Raw genomic sequence first — 21511 nt, forward strand, 5'->3', positions numbered from 1 at the left:
TAATTTCTGGGCTTAATAGTTTTTCAGATTACCCTCCCCAGGAAATGGAGTGTGGATTGGGTGAGGAGGCTGGTGGGGAGAAGCAGGCGTGGAGAGGAGGGAGAGGGAGCTGGGACTGACATGGGAAGCAGGCTTGTTTCTAACTTAAATATATAATTTTAAAAAAGTGTTTAAAAAAATAGTTGTACAGAAACTGTGGATGGATTCAAGGGCCAGGATGGTCACCTGTGTCAGCAGGGCCTCCCAGGGTGGGATTTTAGGTTGTATTCAGCAGGTGCTATGCTTTAAGATGATCTTTTTCCCCCAATGCCATTCTGAGTTAGTGACAAAGACAGCAGTTTAGAAATGACACCACAGGGTGAACTTTATTTTAGAGCTCATGGGGCGTTCACAATGATCACATGATTCATGTCTCCCGTGCCACACCTCCACGGGACAGTGTACTGTGTGGTGAGTTACAGCCTTGCTTTGCATGCTGCTACAGTTCATTAGCTGTGTTGTACTTGTTGAATTTGTAATAATGAAAGCAAAATCACCCTACTGGACAGACTTAATTTTTGAAAGCCCTTATGCAAACCAGACTTAGTCTCATTATAAACACCCACAGCCACACACATGCGGAAATGGAGAGCAAAATGCAAAAGAAACAGCCTTGGTGAGAACAACTGCTCCAAGATTCTCATCACGGAGCGTTTGAACAAGCAAGCAGAGTCGTCTCCTCAAAAGACAAAGTCAAACTCCTCAGCAGTCCAAGCAGCGACTGTAGAGTGCTCAGTGTGGGTGACACAGCCACAAGACTCTGGCGCCAAGGCCATTCTCCCTTAGGGTCAAAGACTACAGACCCAGGGTTTTCCTTTTTTCCCATATAATACACAACATTTCCAGACAGTCTTAAAAAAAAAAAAGAAAATATAAATAGGCGAAGTCTGTTGTACAGAATCACATACTATGGCAAACACATTTCATGAACTGGAGGAGGGAGCCAGGCAGCGTCTAGTCCAGGTCCATGTTGACGGAGCCCTTTTCGTTAGGGTGGCATTCACCGTTCTGATGCGGAGCGTCAGCACCAAAATTATCTTTGCCTTCTAAATCTTCTTTCTTATCAAGACTTGGGCCATTTGGAGTTCTCTCCAGTTTAGGTGACTCAATTTTTGGTTTGGGTTGATTTACAACTGGTTCACAAACATTGTACAATTCCTAAGAAAACAAAATTCGTTTGTCATTATGGTAACTCCCATCCAGCCAGATGATGTGACCACTTCCTCACACTCTTGATCCAGGAGTTTCTTACCTTACCCTATTCCATTTTCCTCATCAAACCTGTACAAACCTTAGTGACAAGCCTGATCAAGGGGACTACCTCCTATGGTTTCTTGGGGACTTGCTAGGTGGCTATGGATGCTACCTTATCACTACAACACAAAATGAACAAATTAGGAACTCCAAAATACAGAAGGTGAAGTCACTTCAAGATGAGGTTTATAGCTTGGATCTTCAAAGTGGCTGAAAAGCCCCCCCCCCCACGTGTGTTACAGACAAGCATGTACTGTCTCCTTCTCGGGACTCTAGCACAGCGAAAGGCTGTCCTTAGTCAAAGGCCCAACCCAGCTGCTCTCCACTTCACACTTTTCCTCCCACAGGGTTAGCACTGACACCTGACGTGTCGTTGGCCTCCCTCCCTCAAAGACAAACAGCAACTGCAGGCGCGTTGAACGCACTGCAGCCGACTAGGATTAATGGGCATGGGACACAAGGAATCTGTTGTGCAATGGCATTAGTGAATTAGGGAAGCCAGTACCGGTCCACAGGAGGTCAGGGAATTATAGGGGAAACGCCGTGTGCTAAGCTGACAGGGAAAGCTGACACACTCACCTCGATCTTATCTTCTATTTCATGAGTGCGCACAACAGGGTCCTGGTCAAGACTCCTTTTAGCCTGAGCATTCATGACATTATTCATCCACTCCATCACCTCATTAACAGACTTCTCAACCTTCTTCATTTCTGATTCATCAATATGGTTGTATTTCTCATCCTGGACAGAAAACACAACACACTACAGAGTACTGAACAGCCACATCTACTCTGACCCACTTTCCCTAAGTTCACATGCACCAACACTCCTCACCGAGCACCATTTATTAAGATAGAGACCCCCCCCAGGCCACATGTTGGCTAAGTCTAGGTCACTCCTCAAGCGGGAACAGCCCCACCTTGCTTCTGAAGTCTGCTGCAATCTTGGCATAGTGCTGCAGCTGTCGTCCCAGCGTCTCAAATACTTTTGGCCGTTCCTCCGCTTCTTGAAATCGGTCTTCCACAGGTGTGCCCATTTCCTAAAATGTAATAGATTGACTTAATTAACAGTAGCCAAACTTATACTTCACTAACCATCTACAGCTTAAAACGCAGCTTGCATCTTTCAGGGGAGAAAAGAGCTTACCATCAACTGGGCCAACTTGTCAATATATGCTTGCTTAGCCTGGTCCTCTCCTTCCTCATACAGCCAGTCTTCTGTTTCTGTGAGAAGCCTCAAGAACTTTTCATGTTCCTTTAGATGAAAGACGAGGATTAGTGGCAGCCTTACCACAGAGGCTCTTAACCAAAGCAGGCAGTTTAGCAGTGAGCCCAGTTAGCTCACCTGGGAAGAACTGGACACCGGGTTCCCTTCACATTAACTAGTCCTATGGCATCACAGGAGGCACAGGCTTTGGGGCATCTGTCTTATCACAGGAATTTAGGACCATTTCTGACTCACAATACTGTACCCGATGGAGAAACCCAGGTCCAGGACTAACCAAAGTACACTGCAGGGCAGCTCAGGGGTCAAGGATTGGGGGAGGGTAGGGGTGGTGTCCTAAGCCAAGTGCAAAGCATCTCTAAGAGTTAATCCCCACACCAGACTAGGTTGTTGTCTGGTCAGTCTGTTTCCAAGTTTCATCTGTCACACAGTTGTGCTTCTGGATCACCCAGAGCCTCATTTAGGCAAGAAGGGGATGTTGATGCTTAGTAACAGTGTTGACGATGGACCGAATCAGCCTCAACGGGTGACAGCAACAGACGGCTGCCTGTCACAGACCACCATCATAGAAGCTGAAGGGTTCTTATCTTTCCAGTGCCTAAGTCACACACCAGACTCTAGCAGATGTCTGTCTGGGGAAGACTACTAGAGTGACATACAACACTCATAGCAGGTGGGCCTCCCTCCAGGGCCCTGCTCAGTTTCTGCTCTCAGAACACTCAAGTAACCACAAGCATAGAGGAATAAGTGTTAAACCCGACTATCTAGTAACAAACCCCCAAGCATACCTGTTCGCATATGAATTTCTCATATGGTCCACACAGCTTGTCCCTGAACTCATACACACACTCTTCCACTGCATTTTTAGCGTCGTTTCTCTCCTTCTCCAGTTTGTCCTGCATTTTCATTTTTCCCTGTCAGGAAGCAGAGGTTAGTCAACCTTCCAGTGACTCAAGCCACACCTGGGCACCTGAGGACGATGACCACATAAAAATCACTTCAATCTATACCTCACAAAAATGTTTTCTACAAAATGCCACAGTCCTTTTTATAAACACACACGGACACGTTGTTTTACAATGCACAATGGTAAGTCACCCCACTTTTCATTACACCCTGAAATTTAGAAATGGGCAATTTTTACTAAGTTTCTAAATACAGTACCCTCATTTAAGTGGACACTGACTAATCTTGGGTTCTTACTGGGACTATGAAGGCACATGCATGGTACACGGGTGTTCCAAGAGGGTAATCCTATGGCCTGCTTCCTACTGTGCCTGAGCCAGACTGTCAACCAACTGCTTCACAGGAACAAAGCGATTCTCAACCAAGCACAACTACCACATACCGATCCAAACCCAACAGACTCCTAAAAATTAACCAGAAAGGTCCATTTCCTTGCCTTTATCCCATAGCTCCTGGTGAAGAATTAGTCACAATCCCTTGTAGTATACAGACAACCAAACAGAAATATCTAATTAAAGCACTTACCTCGGTCTCAATGTACATGTTAAGAAGGTCTCTCCCTAACTGCCAGACCAAGTTGGCTTCTACAGGCAGTTCAACATTTACCACTTTTATTTTAGGCTTTTTGGCTTCTGGAGGCTGATCAACTTTCTTTTCATTTGCCTTTAGGGTTAAGAAAAAGAAAAATTCTTAACCCTTGGAAAATAAAAAACCTACCATATTTACTGATGTTTTTATGCACAGATCTCTAACTCTCGTGCTGGAACCATCTAAGAGCCATCCACACACACCCACCACCCTCCTTGGGCTTCAGCAGTACCACATGCACCACCTTCCTGCATCAACTCACCACCTCCTCTTTCCAAACCCCTTCAAATTCAAAACTAAGCTATCTACTTTCTAGTCGAGAACCTGAGAATAACTTTCACAGAAGCCCAGACCAACACCAGAGATGTTAGATTTCAGTCAGCTGCTGAAATGCCTGTCTTAGCCCAGCACAGTACCTGTTCCAGTCAGAATTAGCGCTCCTAGAATGCCTCTAGAACTCTGTGGACACGTACCTTTCAGCCTTATCACTTCTTATCTGAAATTTTGAAGACAGCTAGGCACAGCGATCATACCTGTCACCTCAGCACTACATGCCTGTAGCTATGTGTTTGAGGCCAGCCTGGGCCACATAAAGTGACAAGGTATCCCAATCCAAAAAGTATCTGAATCGCAATTTGAAGCCAGTATGCACCTGCCACAGGTAGAAAAACTCCACAGCTGACTGCATGGGATAGGTCATAGGCAAAATACAAACAAACAAAAAAGAAAAGCCACATGTTTGACATCCTAACCCTAAGATATGTCACTATGTGTAATGTGACTACCAAAAGAAAAATTGCCAGCACATGAAATGAAAACATTACCAGCAAATATTTTAGATAAAGGCTAGCCGGTGCATTTTACTACAGATTATTCAAATGATACAAATATATAATGCTCGAAGAGGCCTTTAATGTCCACTTCCCTTTCTTCAGATTCTTCCATGCACCCTGCCCCAACTGACACACTGCTGAAGAGACTCAGCTGCACAGTGGACTAAGCTATGTGGTATAACCAGCAGGATCACCTAGGCAGCATGTCAAGAAGGGAAGACCAATCCCACCGCATGCCTGTGCCTGGGCACCTCAATGACAAGCTTCAGGGCTCGTTCAATGGCTGCACTAAGATCACAGAGCACACGCCCCCTAGAGACTGCACCTTTACTAAGTGTTGTGGACCATGCAGTCAGCCCACAGCGCCAGTGCATCACACAGAAAAACAAACCCACCCTTCAGCTAGCAAGACACAGGAGTGCAACTGATACTCCAGGAATGAAACAAAACTGCAGTATATGCAGCAGTTAACAGAAACAAAAGGAGTACAAAAATCCAACCAACCCCTGACCAAACCATCATAACCACAAAATGGCATTCCAACACAGATGAGAAACCCTCCAACAAGTGCTTAAGGACTAAGTTCCAACCCAATGTTATTTTTCTAGAAAGGAGCTAAGACTATCTGCAAAAGTCTGTTGACACTTAACTCTAAATCAAGGGGAATGATATTAAAATGTGAGAGCCATTTTCTAAATAAACGTCACCACCTCAATTATTTTCTAATAAGGGGGAAAAAAATGAAAGCAGCTTTCAAAAATCAGTCAGGACACAGAGTTCACGAATGCCCTTAGCCACACGATTAAATCAGGACAGAGGCAAGTAAAAAGCAGGCAGAGCAATCAACTCTAGCCTCCACCAGCCCTTCCCTTCTGTAGCTGGCCTGAGTAAGGGTGAGGTATCTTCAGGATGTGAGAGGAAACCAGACTAGGATGGGCAGCTCATCATTTACACCAAGCCTGCAGAGATGTGAACTCTTAAGTATATACAGCTTGAGCTGGAAACCACGGGGCCTTTTCTTCTCAGTATCAACATATTCTCAGTATCTTACTAGTTTGAAAGGTTTGGTTACAATCTGCCATTTTTCAAGGGGCACAATATACATATGTATGTATGTATGTGTGTGTGTGTATGTATATGTGTATGTAATATATATTATATATAGCTTCCAATACTGGAAACAAGGCAAAGAGTAATCACTTGGAAATGTAGGTGGCTATTACCAGACCATCATCATTAACTCAAAACTGATAGTAACTTGAAAGGAGAGAAAGTTTACTAGACTCCTAAAACCCATGTAGTAATGAATTAATTTTGCAGCACTGGGATGCATCTTTCTGCTTCTGGCATCAGCAGGTACTTCTGCCCTTTAGCAAGCCATCAGGCCTGCTTTAAAAGCTCATCTGGGAGTGGTGTTATCAGGAGAAGCTCTCGGATCTAAAGGAGAATATTGGTTCCCTGCTTAAGATTGAGTACTCCTTCTGGCTGTTTTTTAGCCAAAGAGTCACATGTTGAAAACAAACAGAACAAAACCCTACAGCCCGTAAGTCACCTGCATTACTCTTGAAGCCACAGGTTTATAGCATTAACCATCACATGCTGCAACATTGTCTACTGGAATGAACTGGAAGAGTCACTCACTTTGTCAGCATCTGGGATTTTGTTTTCTTCTGAGGGAAGTTCAGGTGAAGGGGGAGACTGTGAGGTTTGTTGACCATCGGTTTGTACCTGGGGCTGGGTTCCAGCTTCACTGTTGTCTTGCTGGCTATTTTTCTGAAATGAAAGCCCAGGCACAAAGGATGTAGAAAGCAAGTGTACTTGTATGAATTTAAAGTTAAAGGGCACCAAAGACAGTACTCTTAATTTCTGAAATCTTAGTAGGGGGCAGAAAAGGTACTAGATTAAAAACAAAACAAGTGAAACTTTAGACATTTCAACCTGTAAGAAACTTTATGAATGACAGTGTTACAGTTGGTTATATATTCCATGAGGGCTGACTGGTGGATGACAACCCAGAGCTCCCCAGGAAGAGCCTTTCACCTAAGCATGTACAGATCTGACTCTCATAAGCACAGGTAATGGGTTACTAGCCCAGGGTCTTTCCAGACCCAAGTGTCCAACTGGAGGAGCAGCAGCACAGCACATGCCTCAGTGGCAACACCCAAGAGTTACAGGAAACGACCAACTAATGGTTATTCCAGGGCTTATCATTCCCAGCTCATGACTCAGCTACCTTACCTCACAGGCTCGCAGGACAAAGAATAAGTAGCACATGCCAACTAACAACCCTACCTAAAAATATGCCTTAAAGACAAAAAAGGGCAAGACAACCCCGAAAGTTCTTTAGTAGCCCTCAGTCCCTGGCAACTCTGTGCCTACTATGACCTTTCCCATTACTAGAGAACAAGGCTTAACTACTATTCCCTACCCACCCGCTCAAGTCTTCCACATTTTCCACCCACAGCTTCTAGAACCTAAGGAGGCACTGAGAGGCGAGGCATTACGCACACCACACCCAAGGCACTACGACCCCATCACTCTGTGAACAGTGTCTTGATGAGAACAAAGCTCAGGTCATATGATGCTAATGGTCCTGCAGTGCTCGAGACCACTGGATACCAAAGACTTACATCAATTCTACATCGCCTGTTTCTTGTAAGCCATTTCTGTCTGTTCCCAGAAATCAACTACAAATCTAAGCTAAGATGAGCAGTCACAGTGCCACCATTATCTGTGACGTTCCTCTTCTTGACTGCCCCAACCCAGAAAGCCATATTAATAAAAACAAGTTCTGGAATACCAAGGCCAATTTTGCCACACAATGAAAATGAAACAAAACCCACTTTTCCATTTCAATTTTTATAGTTGTTTTTTTTTTAACCAGTCAATATCTAATTTTCACGAAAGCAAGAAAAGAAAAAGCAACTTTTCCCAGCCACATGCCAGTTTCTTCAAGAGGTCAGGCACCTCAGTCACAATACATAATATTCTCATGTCCTCCAGTTATTACATAACTTCCGATTAACATTATGTATTGAAAAGTATTGAACTGTTACCCTCCTCCTATAGCTTAGAATGAAGTCAATTCTACCCCTGAATGTGACCATTGCTCTAGTTACTTACATCCACATCTGAGCTTTCTGCTGGCTTCTGGCTTGGACACTCCATGTCTGCCTCGACAGAAGACCCGTCGTCCTCCTCTGTTGGGACTTTTTCTACCATGGATGCCGTGGAGATGGTGAAAATGCCATGTGTGTTCACACGCACCTTGACTTTCACTTTAGACTTTTCTCCATCTTTCTGTGCAGAAACATTCTGAACGACAAAACGGCCTAGAGCAAAAAGGAACTGCCGCTTTAGAGACTAAATTCAAGGCTAAGAAATCAAGCCACTTCACAACTCTTTCCCCATCGCCACTTCCAAGTTCCGTGGCTGGCACTTAGGAGTCTATTTACAGTCATACCGCTACCTCTAACATGTCACTGAACCCAGATAAGGAAGGACACCCTTGTAGTAACTAACACCCCTGGGCAGAGACACCAGGGGTAGGAACTCCTGAAAAACAGCCTTCTGCCGCCTCCTCCTCATCTCCCAGTAGATGAGCACACACCAGACATGAGAATCTGTGAACCAAATTTAAGGCAGAGGAGACCAAGCATACACTAAATTTTCAGTCTTTTAGGAAATACTAATCTCCTTATAGGTTTACTTGTATTTCATTTGCATTGGTATTTTGCCTGTACATATCTTTGTGTGAGGGTGTCAGATCTTGGAGTTAGAGTAGTGGGTAATGGGAACTGAAGTCGGGTCCTCTGGAAGAACAGTCAGTGCTCTTAATGGGAACATTAATCTTCTGAGTGAACGGTCCCAATTGTTTAAGTCATGCTTTAAATAGGGGACATAAGCTGAACCCATAGCAGATTGCTAGGGTAGTTTTATAGCCTTGAATAACTAAGAACACAGTCTAAATGCTGCTGTGAACTGGTCTAGAGTGGACGTTCTCAACCTGTGGTTTGCAATTCCTTCTGGGGTGGAACAACCCTTTCATAGGAGTTGCCGAAGACAAGTGGGAAACATATTTACACCTATGGTTCATAATAGTAAAATTACAGATATGAAGTAGCAACAAAAATAACTTTATTATTGGGGTCAGCACAACATGAGGAACTATATTAAAGGGTCACAGTGTTAGGAAGGTTGAGAAGCACTGCTCTAGACAGCCACTATTTACAATAAGCACTTACCGTAGACCCTAGTGCAACTGCTAGCCCCACTAAAATCACACACCTCCTGAGAGCTGCGAGTGGCTCAGCAGGTAAAGTGCTTGCTGGCAAGCGTGCCAACCCAAGTTCAAACCTAGAACCCACGGTACAAGAAGGGAACCAACTCTCAAAAGCCCTGTGACCTCCATACGTGCACTCACACACAAATAATATTCTAAAAATATGTATTTTTGTGAACACAATGGCACGTGCCTTTAATACTAGCAGGAATACCTAACAAGCTCCAGGAAGAGCCAGGACTACATAGACCCAGTCTCCAAAAATAAAAGGGCTTGAATCAGTTATATTCAGGAGTTACATGGAACTTAAGTCTTTTAGCTAAGGTACTGTCTGCACAGCACATACAGCTAGATTTAATTACTGGGCCAGGCAAGGATGCTGGCTGGCATACATCATTAAGTCAGGAAGTAACTGCCAAATGGTCCTTTACAGAAACAACATTTCTGGGTACCACACTCATGAGTATGGAATGTGAAACTGCTCCGGATGGACAGCTCATGATAGTGTCAGTGAGCGAAACACTGACACTTATGCAACAGCTCAACTCTGTAGTAGCGGACAGATAATGCAGAATCCAATCCCGACAATCTCAGTCCACATTCAACAGCTCTTCCACCACTACATAGTCAACAGTGCTTTAAAAGCAGTATGTGATGAGCCAGAACACCTTAGTCTTCAGAAGAAAACACAGCTGGTTGACCAGAGCCCTTCAAATGCATTCTTTGTAAATGAGGTTGAGGACAACTCTTAATTTGCCTGTCAATAATATAGCACTTCCAAAAAAACTACAAAGGTCCTAAAAGTACAAGCAGATGGAACAATGACAAGCCTTCCCCAGTGAAAATCGCACCTAAAGAGACATCCCTTCAAAGAGAGGGTGAAGTATACACGAAGACCTGGTCAAATGCCACACTGCTGTGGGAGCCAAACTTCCAATCTGAAGTAACACCCTACCAATAACACTTCGTCTTGGGGAAGTCTGTGTAGTGGCCAGTATTCTGCAAATATACACTCCATTACAATACGACAGTGATAGCCAGGCCAGCAAGTCTCCAGGTCACCACTCTTCTACAGAGGCAACTATGTCTAAGTTTACACTGAACGATGGGCAGGTGCACACTGGGGCTTGCTTACCTATTTTTGCTTCTGGATATGGAACTCCTTGAGGGTCCGAATAGAATGCTTCCAGCTCAAAAGGCCCCCTTCTCAAGAAGGTGAGAACTTTGGAGAAAGGCGCAGCATGGTTCCGACTGAACACCTCATGAACACTAGGGAGAGAGGAAACAAGGACACATCAGTTCAGCCTTGACACTCTAGTCTTAAAGGCTCGCCACCAAATGAAAGATGGAGAATAGGCTTGGTTCCCAAAGTCCCCAGTCATTCAATTCTTATCTAAAGACAGTATCGGAAAGCGATCTGTGGCTACATACCCTTCGGTTTCTTCTGAGTCGTGGTTCCAGACCAGAGAGATTGGAAAAGGAACTGCATCAGTGACGGAGAACTCTCTAACTTTAAATGCCGGAGAAAGAATCGCACACTTGAAAAGACAAAATACTTAAAGGTTAGAAACATCATCAGCACATTCTTTCTAAACACCTTCTACTATGACAATTCCACTGGGATGGGCAGATTTAAACTGCTTGCAGCATGTGTCACCTTAAGCATAAAGAATGCATCATCTTCACTTTAAACTAATCACTAGCCCCAAAGACAAACCCCGAATCTTGGGCCAGCAATTCTTAACTCCAAGTTTCACACTAAAAACACAGGTTTTTCCAGAAATGCTTTGCTGGTGGCATTTTTGATTACAAGCTGATTCTCTTTTAATGTGTAGAAGTTCTGCTTTATTGCTCTCACATGTCAAAGAAACCAAAAAGGGTGAAATTCAAAATGTCTGCCATTTTCAATAAAATTTGTAAAATGAAAAGCAGTGGCAAATTAAAAAATAGGACAGGACAGAGAAGCTCCTGTCCACCCAGGACACACCCAACTAACTAAACAAATGAAAGCACACAGCCCCAACAAGGAGAGCTCATCTCATCAAGGGTAAAGCTGAGGCCAATAGGGCTTCCCAACATTTGGGGAACCAGAGAGGAAGTAGCACACTCCACTATGAAGGAAAAAGAGGGAAGCCCTCCCTGCAAAGGGCTCCTGGGGAATGAGACCGATGGGAAGGTTAGTTTGGGCAACAGGGAGGCTATAAGGAAGCCCACTGTCTTGAACAATTATTAATGAACCCCAAAGCCAGGCTAGGCCATGACACGAGAATAGGCAGGGCTGCCCGTTCTTCTGTGGTGGTATCCAAGGCAGGTTCTCTAAAGACCTTTGCTCAGAATCTCTTCCCTGTCAAACATCTTCTGTTCACTAACAACATCTAGACTTCTGTAACTCTTCGGCTTCATTTGGAAGTGGAAGAAAATCTATCTTCTAAAACCACTTGGTAACCAGTAACTCCTAACCTCTACACACCTTCCTCAAATCAACTCTTTATTACAATTGAGTAATGTTCCAATTCCCATGTGTGCCTGAGAACAGCTGTCATCACCACCACACAGCTGTTTTCTGCCAGCCTGGAACCAGGCCTCCACACCACCAGCTGGGCAGGGCAGCAGTTTTTTTTCACCTTCCAATCTCTACCTCCAGACTGCAGCACCCCAGTCTGTCTTGGGATTTCACTAAAGCAATCGTCTGGGACGGAAGCAGGCTCCGTGGTGGGGCACCAGGGTGAGGGCAGACGGCGGGCACTCCCACTCACCTGCAGTGCACATCCTCGAGCCACAGCTTCGTCTGCATTGAGTGTGGTGCTAACATCTTTGCCGAAGAATTTGGCAATTCTTTCTTTCACGGCTGGAATTCTTGTGGCACCTCCAACGATCTCAATGGCACTCACATCCTCGGCCTTGAGGTGAGTCTGTTCCATCAATGAATGAAGGGGGACCTCGATTTTCTGCAGGAGCTCAGCGCACAGTTCTTCAAACTGTGACCTTAGTAAATGAAAGAGCACACCATCAGCCATACTAGGAGCTTTTACTAACCCAATCCATGGCACCCTTTCCTCCCAGTACCCCGAACCCCGCACAGGCCAAGTTATTCACTTTATGTAAGATGCGTACAGTCAGTGCATATTTATATTCAAGCACATCACAGCATCAAGAGGATGTGGAGAAAACTGTGTGGATGCTATACGAAGAAGCCAGTCACATTTAGGAAAGACTTCTAAACCCCCCCCCACAGGCTGATGGGATGACTCGGCAGGCAAAGGCATTGGCACCAAGCCCGACACCCTGCGTGGAGAAAACTGAGTCCTGAGAACTGTCTTAGGAGTTCCACATGTGCACCATGGCAGGGAGACAGACAGACAGACAGACAGACAGACAGACAGACAGACAGACAGACACACACACACACACACACACACACACACACACACACACACACACACACAGACACAGACTTAAAGCATTCTTCACAGATGTGTTCCTAAGTTCTGGGTGATAACGGTGTCTACGGCCAACAGCCATAACCCTGAAAGGAAAGCCAAGACAGGGTCACAGAGATCGCTGGGGCTACACTTTCAATCATCCACTTCATGTGTAGAAATTGAGAGACAAATACCTGTTCATTTTTGCAGAGACATCTTTGTCATTCATAAAGCATTCAATGTTGAGCGGTAGGTCTGTGCTGTTAGAGCTCATGAGCTTTTTCAACTTCTCGCACTCCTGATGGAGGCGAAGGAGCGCTCGGATTTTGGATTTTGCATCTAACTTGTACTTGGTCTTAAACTCATCACAAAAATGCTCCACCAGCTTCTCATCAAAGTTCTTCCCTCCTAAGAAGGGATCAAACGCTGTGCCCAGAACCTAAGGTTGGTTTAAACAGACAAAGAATGAGGTCACTTTCAATCAGTTTGATTAGAATCTTAAGATATTCCTATTCCTATTCAAAAAGGCTAACAGGCTCACAACTTCTACTTAAATCCAAGTTGGGAGGAATATAACTAAAGGAAAACCAATCTCTTTAAATCTCCTATGGTATTCCCTTCTTTTACTATCCATGCTGAAGAGAACCTTAACATTATTTTTCTTTTTAAGCTTTTCAAGACAGGGTTTCTCTGTATTGTTTTAGATAGAGGCTGTCCTGGAACTTGCTCTGTAGACCAGGCTGGCCTCAAACTCAGAGATGCGCCTGCCTCTGCCTCCCGAGTGCTGGGATTAAAGGTGTGCGCCACCACCGCCAGGCAACATTACTTTTCTTAAACATGAAAGAACCCCAGCCCACTAGAGCCTGCTATAAAGATGCAAGCTGTCTAAAGCTCCTGGCTTCACGGTTCCCCAAACTCTTCTTCAGTGGGAGTTTCAACTTTACCTTGAGCTTCCCTTTGTTAAAAGCACAGGCAGACACTTGGAAAGAGGAGTGGCCCATGTCCACAAACACTACTATCCGAGGCTTCTCATCTGCATTTGGGAGGTCCTGCTTATAAATTCCGTAATTCAAAGCCACTACAAGGAAAACAAAGCCAGATCACCAGTTGTCCAGCCCATTTCCTTAGGGATTTATTGTCACTGGAAGACCCTTTGCATCTTATAAAGAATCAGTTACTACTCTCTTTGTGACTGTTGGATAATGACCCATAGCTCTTCAACATGAGATATAATTAACCACAAGTCACAAAGAGTGCCAGACTATACAATACTACCACACTTGCTAAGAGACTGCTTATCCAAACTTCGTTTTCCTTAACTGTAAAAGCACTACCAGTCAACAGAAACTAGGATGCAAATCATAATGTTCCTTACGAAGGTACTGCTAGCGAACCAATAGGCATTTTCTCTTACCAGCTGTCATGTCATTCATGAGCCGTAAGCAGTTCAAGCCCACGATCTGTGCAGCATCCAGGACAGACCTCCTCTCAGCATCGGTGAAGAAGGAGGGGACCTGCAAAGAACAACTGTAACTCTAGACACAGTTCTTCTAACTGCTCCAAAAGCCACCCTAATAAAGTCATAGTGGGTGCCTGGCCAGCCCCTCAAAACACAAACTAAATTTAGACTTTGTTTCTAATGATGTTCTTGACTTTCAGAGTTGCCTTGAAAAGAAAAGAAAAATTAAAACAACAATAATTCCCAAAGCACTGGTTTTCAGCCAAGGGAAGAATTCTTTCACTGTGAAGAACTCACAGAAAGCTCCATGAGAGACCTGGCTGCATTGCCAATCTCTGTAGTTAAGAACTCTTGCAGTTTCTAGCTAAAATTACCACTGAGCTTACTTTGAAATGCTCCAGGACATTCAATTAAGAATACCTTGGTAAGTAAGGAAAGAGCATGCATATATGCAATACTGGTGCAAAATAAAGGCAAGCTGGAACCAAACGCATTGCCTGGCTGGATTGTACTTACTGAAATGACACAATCTGTTACTGGCTTCTTGAGGTTGTTTTCTGCAGTTTCCTTTAACTTAGTCAGCAACATGGCTGTTATCTGCTCCACGCTAAAGAGATGCTCTTCATCCATGTACATGACCTACAACACAGTAGAAAATACTCAAATGATAATACTTCAGCTAAATACTAATGTGAATTTCCAGCTGTTAGCACATATCCTGCTCTACAATATTTGAGTTTATTGGTTTGAGCAAACTAAAAAGAAGGCGAGGAAAAGAAGGAAACACTTTTCCCTAAAGAGGAAAAGGGGGACAGGCTACGGATGAGTCACTGAAGTGCAGACTGGCCAGACAGCTGCTGTCAGCCGCATTTCTGGTTGTCACTCTACTGCTCTCCACATGCTCCCAAAGGGCTCCCTTACCATGTATTTTTTAAAATACCAAAACAACCAAAAAATTACTAGAAAGTTAGAAGAACCACTGAATAATCTATGTACTATCTGCTAAGTACTTCTCCAGAGACGGCTTCTATCAACTTCACTTTAAAAGGAGCCAGATGGGAGGGAAAAGACCCCATCGCTATGTCCAGTCAACTAGGGTTAAAACACTAAGCTGCGAGCACTCCCCTCCAAAGAGAGGCTTAGAGTAGAGCCGGTGGATGAGTTGCATTACCTTTATCCCAACGCCACCATTCTTCATGGGCACCAAGTCATAGCTCAGGTTTTCCTTTTCCTTTTGAATGAAGGGGTCACTAAATGCTCTGCCATGAAACCTCTTAAAGCTAGACACTGTGTTGTTTGCATGAGTGATTTGCTGCAAAAGAAATGCAAGATTTAGACTTCTTTTCTAATTTTGTTACCTACCAGCACCTACAGCAATTTCAGAGAGTCATTGTGCAACTGAAACCAACTCTGCAGGGTATATCTAACTTTCCCTCATAGTCCTCGATTTTCCATGAATGGATAGCTCCTACTGTACTGGAAAATGCCAGAAGGAAAGGCAATGTGTCATCATACTTTGGGGCAGATCTCAAAATCTGCAAGATAAAGGAAAAGACAGCACAACTGTCTCCAAAGCTCTAGAACTCTTCAGCAACTGTGCTGCTGTACCCCATTGTCTCCCCCAAATAAACCGACAATCACTGTCCCACTAAGGTCAGACTTGGAGCACCATCAGGTAAGGACCTTACACACTTCTGCTTAGAAAGTGGCCTATGCCAGAGCTAGAGGAGGTGAGGGTGAAAAGTTTCTGAATGACCATGGGGGAGGGGACAGATCTTATCACCAAAACCTGCACCCATCTCACGCTGCTGGGCATGCATGCTAAAAAAAAAAAAGGCTGTACTTCAGCAACTTGTCCCCTGGAACATGGTCTTGTTCTCAGGTGCACATGGTAATAAGGGGCACAAAATTCGGTAGAACTGGATGGAGATATGCCAATTTGCTCTGAGATGGTATATTCTCAATCTACTATTTGGGTCAACCTACTTCTGGGACATTTCGCTCAAAGGTAGGCTCCTCACTAAAACTGAAAATGAAACCACTAAAGGCTGAAGTCATTTACACTTGCAAGCACCAAGAGACTATCTCTTTCATCTTTTACAGCTGGGCAGTACCCCCAGGTTCAGCACCAGCAGGTGTGCTCATACACTAAGCTTCTAAAACCAACATAAATTAGGCAAAGAAACACAACTAGGAAGATACTTTGTTGGAGTGGGTTCCAGGTATGGAACTCACGCTGTCAGGCTTAGCGACAGGTACCTCTACCCACCGAGGACCTCATTAGCCTTTGAGAAAATACACATTCAAAAACAAAAGTCAAGCGTGTAATTTAAAAAGTTTAAAGTCAAGCATGTTGTCATGTCCCTTTAATTACAGTACTCTGAAGACAAACCTCTGTGGGTTAAGAGGCCAGCAAGCACTTCACAGTCAGAGCATGTATCTACACAATCACACGTATTTTAACTGAAGGTCAATGAAGTTGCCCTAATTAAGGTTGTCAATGAAAAGTTAAGGAACAAGGGTGGGGATGACAAAGTAATCACCAGAGGGTTCAAAAAGAACACCTGACACACAGATCTTCAAGAGTTACTATTTTCATTTTTAATGTGCATGCATGAGTGTCTGCATGTATGTGTAGCACGTGTGTGCTTGGTTCCCATGGAGGCCAGAAGAGGGTGTAAGACGTGGAGCTACAGGCAGTTAGGAGCCAGCAAGTGGGCACTGGGAACCAAACCTATAAGAGCAACAAGTACTCCTAATGGACTGAGCCATCTCTCCAGCCCTAATGTTACAGTTTTAAAACATCAACTACATTGAACTTCAGCGTGCATCATTCTGGGTGCTGCTGGGAGTTTCCTGTAAGCCAAATAGACATTCTCTTCAAGAACATACCTGATTTTTGGCTGCAACTCCAATTGTTCTGTTTTTTGGTCCAAACGATATGACTGACCTAAAAATTAACAGAAAACAAACATTTCACATTTGTCTAAAAGCTCACATGTGGCCATTTCTAAACTGACAAGAGGGAACTCCCAACACAAATGAAGCACAATTCTGCAGCTTACAACTTTCATCAGATACTCAAAACTTAGTCTGGGGCATTAATAATTTAAAACCACAGTTCTGACAATTCAGTCTAAGTGTTAGCCCCGCTTCTGCTTGTAGCTCGGGGATTCTTGCTCAATACCTTATTAAATGCTAATGCAGTGTCACCAGGTCACAAAGGACATGGAACAGAAAACCTCTCAATTTAGTGTTATTAAAGGCCGGGCGGTGGTGGCGCACGCCTTTAATCCCAGCACTCAGGAGGCAGAGCCAGGCGGATCTCTGTGAGTTCGAAGCCGGGCTGGACCGATAGCCTCCAAAACAATACAGAGAAACCCTGTCTCGTAAAGAAAAAAAAAAACAAAAACAAATAACACCAAAACTTGGCATTATGCACAACCAACAAAAAGTATATCATAACTGTACCTCTGTCATAAGCGTCATACAATCCTAAATGTCACCGCCACTTATTTTTGTTCTGATCTACCACCTGCTCTAGAATTTAAAAGGTTTTATGTAACTTGAATAGGTCTATGGTATTGCCTGTAGAGTTTAAGGCATACAGGTGAGGCTCCCATCTGGAAGATTCTACTAAAGAGGGTCAAAAAAGAAAAAGACATAGAACCAGAGTCACTGCAGACTGAAGTATAAATCAGTCACATTAAACCTGTTTTGATCCGATGAAGAGTGACAGGCGCCGGATGTTGGTGGTGCACGCCTTTAATCCCAGCACTCGGGAGGCAGAGGCGGGTGGATCTCTGTGAGTTCGAGACCAGCCTGGTCTAAGAGCGAATTCCAGGACAGCCTCCAAAGCCACAGAGAAACCTTGTCTCGAAAAACCAAATAAAAAAAAAAGAGTGACAGGCACTTTTCTCAGCAATGGCAAGGGAAGGCATAGTAACAGAACAGAGACAAGATGGAAAGGTCTTGTGAGGAGGAGGCAGTGATTAAGGCTTTGGATTAGAGGAGTAATCCACTGTGCATTACTAATCCAAACCTAATCTAATTTTGGCTCAGTCACTCCTGCGTGGGTAAATGGGATGAGTAAAATGGGACTGTACTGAGGACATTTAAATTTGCTGTAACTGAAACATCTTGGAACTAGAGGTCTCAGCAGGTGCTAAATGTCACCCTAAAAGCCAGGGACCCTCAAGCAAAGGCTGGACCTTTCGAGATGCAGTCTACAAATCCTGTGATTCTGAGCTCAGAGAGACTAGACACTTGATCTCATTTTCCAAGTCAATTAACTGACGGTAACAGGAATCAGTATCCAATTCAGTCGTTAACCCTTTAACAGGAAAATCACTCGAAAATTCTGGTCAACACACTGACTCAAGCATCTCCCCTACCTTCCTGAGTCGATTTTTCTTTTTTTTTTTTTTAAACCAGAGAATAAAGCAGCACAGAAGCACCCTTAACATGGAGAGGCACAGAAGGCTGGCATCTTTCCTACTAAGCGCCAAACAACCGACCACCATGGCTTTGTAAAGAGGTAGACAGAGGAGCAGTTGCACCTCAGCGTAGTTAGTAGCAAAGCGTATTCCCTGCTCTCATAAATGTTCCTCTGCACACAAGTAACCTAAGGACAGAATGATTTTACCTTCAGGTTCCATGCTTAATAATCTTGAACTCTGCACATGAAGGAAAAAAAAAAGACCTACAATAATTGCCTATAAAAGCAAGCAGCTGTTGTCAATGAGTGCACATGCAGGCCTACTCGCCTATGTAACCTTCAGAAACTAACCCCCTCAAAAACTTGTTTTACCATTCTTCCGTTTGCCCACCCACGGTGCTGCAGAATATGTAATTCAGAGACTAAAAAAAAATCCATCTTTCCCACAGAGTGCATCCACAGCGGCGTGTTAGCAACAAAAATATGAAATTTGTAGTGCTTATTCTAAACTGTGCCAAAATAAACAAACACTCGGTCTGTAAACTCTCACGAACCGCTTTCACGTTGCGCCTTTGAAAAAAAAGGACTCTTGCAAAAAAGCGAGTCGGGGCACTAGGGTAACATTAGCAAACCGAGTGCAGATGAAAAGCAGAGGCGGCGGATTCCTCTACCATAGTGTTTCTGCGGTCGCTAACAACAGTCCATCCGCTCCCTAGGCAAGCAGCAGCGCGCACAGGCTCTGGAACCTTCTAGGTCATTTGGAGATTCACCATGCGGAAGAAAAGGCTCCGCGGGGATCCCTGCTGAGGTGCGAGCGGGAGCCAGGTTGAAGAAGCTGGGTGGGGTGCGGGGGGCAACCCGGGAAAGCCAAGTCAGGCCAGGTGGTCGCCGGGTGTCACGGTTCTCGGAATCCCCGGGCCACCATCTCCCACGAGAAGCGGCGAGCTCGAGCCCTCTCCGGCCACCCAGGCTCCTACTTACGGGGTGCAGCGGTCGCTGAACTCGTTGGCGATGGTCTCGATGCCCCCGGCCCGCGCCACCGCGATGTAGCAGCTCTGCGAGCCCACGTCTAGCCCCACCACCGACATGGCCGGTCCCGTCAGCCTCCGCCTCGGCTCCGCTGCGTGCGCCTCCTGCTCCCGACCGGCGGGGAAGATGCCTCAGGCTTACTCCGCGAGACTGCGCTCCGTCTCCGCCGCCGCTCGCTGCTCGCCCTCTCACACGCAGCCGCCGCCGCCGCCGCCGCCGCCGCCGATGCTGCTGCTGAGCCGCTCAGCTACAAATCCACAAGGGGAGGTCCCAATCGCTCAGCCTTATGTAGCCTACTGAGGAGAACTTTCCAGAATCTGCGGCATTTACTCACCGGCGCCTCCACCGGCCCCTCCACGTGCCACTTCCGCTTCCTTCTTCTCGAGCCTTCGAGAAAGATTCTACCCAATGGACTCGCGGGCGGCCTGCGTTGCCATAGTGACAGGGCAGCCGCTCGGATGCCATTGGCTACAGCAGACCGGGCTTGTCCGACCTCCATCCCGCCTTCCCCAGCCGGGGACAGTTTGCGCTCCTGTTGACACCGGCCATAAATGACGGGCCGGAAACGCCGGTCGCTCTTGATACGACCCCGGGCGGCAGTGTCCGGCTCCAAACGCCGAAGAACTGCCGAACGGGCGGAGACAGAACCCACTACTCCAAGACCCCAGGCCTCTCAGGCCGCTGACTAGCTATCGGCAGAGAGCATGCCGGGAAGCGTAGTTTGGCCGGGAGGCCCGAACGCTTTGCATGCTGGGGAGTGCAGTCCAGCGGAGAGGCTTAGGCGCTTTGCATGCTGGGATATGTAGTCTGGGCCGCGGTGCGTGCCGGAACCCGGCTTTGTCTTGAGGGCTCAGAAGAAGAGGCCCAGCTGGTGGCTGCCTATTCGCGCGCTTTCTCTGGCGTTTCCTTTGTACTCTGTTCCGTTCTTGTCTGTTATTTCGACAACTGATGAATTCCGATTTCGGAACGTCAGCTTTATGCCGCGAATAGGCAGCACGGTTTGTATTTTGCAGACATTCATCTGCTGGCAAGATTCTTGCAAAAGAAAACACCGGAGGAGGTGCTGCTGCTACAGCTTCTTTAAAAGAAAGCAGCTTTTGGTTGCTATGCAATTTGGGAGGCTGCTGGGTGGTGTCACTTTTAGCTTATTTGGGATACTGAGTTTAACCCTGCCACTCCGAACCATTAATATAAATCAATGTGCTTTATTGCTTGTTCAGTATAAGCTTTCGTTTTCTTTCCTTGGAAAGTGAGTTTTAGTTCCATAAAGAGACATAGGAAAGCGAGGCGGGTGTTGCTTGCTCTTGCTTTCAATTCTTATGTATCATTTACATAAACACTTAAAAGTTTGCCTGAGAACCTCTTGTGTACTTTAACCTCCAGGATACGGAAATAAGCACAGTTCAGTTCAAACGCGTGCTGCTAAGTAAATGCGTAATTGAATAAAGAGTTGGGACCCTGCCGGGCGTTGGTGGCGCACGCCTTTAATCCCAGCACTTGGGAGGCAGAGGCAGGCGGATCTCTGTGAGTTCGAGGCCAGCCTGGTCTACAAGAGCTAGTTCCAGGACAGCTTCCAAAGCCACAGAGAAACCCTGTCTCGAAAAACCAAAAAAAAAAAAAAAAAAAAAAAAGAGTTGGGACCCAAGGTTAAAAAACTTCCCCCAGCAAGACAAGTGTGGCTGGTTAAGTCGGAGGCTTATACGCAAATTCCAGGGTAAATTGTGTAGGCTCGTGTGGTTGGTTAGCCTTGCACTTTAGTTACTTCACCTGCTGCACCTAACTATCACATTGAAAATGGGAGAAGAGTGGTAGTTATCTCTGGGCGGCTGCATTTTTTTATTTGAAATCTGTTTAATGTAACCCTTTTTGTTATGTATCTCTTGTCTGAAACTTCCATGACTCCAACTTTTTTTTTAGTATAGAAAAATATTATTAAAATCGATAGAATCATAGCTATTTTTAACAAAGGGGACCTAT

General features: G+C 45.2%; 1 protein-coding gene across 3 annotated transcripts; it reads right to left on the reverse strand.

Annotated features, from left to right (window-relative positions):
• Window positions 1-338: 338 nt before the first annotated feature.
• Hsph1 (heat shock protein family H (Hsp110) member 1) lies at window positions 339-20014 on the reverse strand. Of its 3 annotated transcripts, none has more exons than XM_013122833.2 (18): window positions 19869-20014; window positions 16960-17017; window positions 15239-15379; window positions 14584-14706; window positions 14023-14122; window positions 13553-13686; window positions 12803-13047; window positions 11943-12171; window positions 10618-10724; window positions 10322-10455; window positions 8028-8236; window positions 6546-6677; window positions 4009-4146; window positions 3306-3431; window positions 2440-2547; window positions 2213-2332; window positions 1873-2034; window positions 339-1197 (listed from the first exon to the last, which is right to left on the reverse strand). In XM_013122833.2, exons 1-18 carry the CDS (start codon window positions 19997-19999, stop codon window positions 994-996), a joined length of 2601 nt encoding a protein of 866 aa, XP_012978287.1. In that variant the 5' UTR covers window positions 20000-20014; the 3' UTR covers window positions 339-993. The 3 variants fall into 3 exon arrangements, with proteins under 3 accessions (XP_012978287.1, XP_005083226.1, XP_005083227.1); XM_005083169.4 differs by having other exon boundaries at window positions 19487-19879; XM_005083170.4 differs by lacking the exon at window positions 6546-6677 and having other exon boundaries at window positions 19487-19880.
• Between the last annotated feature and the right edge of the window lie 1497 nt (window positions 20015-21511).

The sequence above is a fragment of the Mesocricetus auratus genome, unplaced genomic scaffold (genome assembly GCF_017639785.1).
Source record: "Mesocricetus auratus isolate SY011 unplaced genomic scaffold, BCM_Maur_2.0 Super-Scaffold_100008, whole genome shotgun sequence".
NCBI classification, from domain to species: domain Eukaryota; kingdom Metazoa; phylum Chordata; class Mammalia; order Rodentia; family Cricetidae; genus Mesocricetus; species Mesocricetus auratus.

Coding starts and splice junctions, on each gene's coding strand:
- Hsph1 (XM_013122833.2), bottom strand. CDS start 19,999: ATGGCATCCGAGCGGCTGCCCTGTCACTATGGCAACGCAGGCCGCCCG. Junction 13,687..14,022: donor CATGAATGACATGACAGCTG/GTAAGAGAAAAT, acceptor TTTTCCTTGTAG/TGGCTTTGAATTACGGAATT. Junction 12,172..12,802: donor GTCTCTGCAAAAATGAACAG/GTATTTGTCTCT, acceptor TCATTTACTAAG/GTCACAGTTTGAAGAACTGT.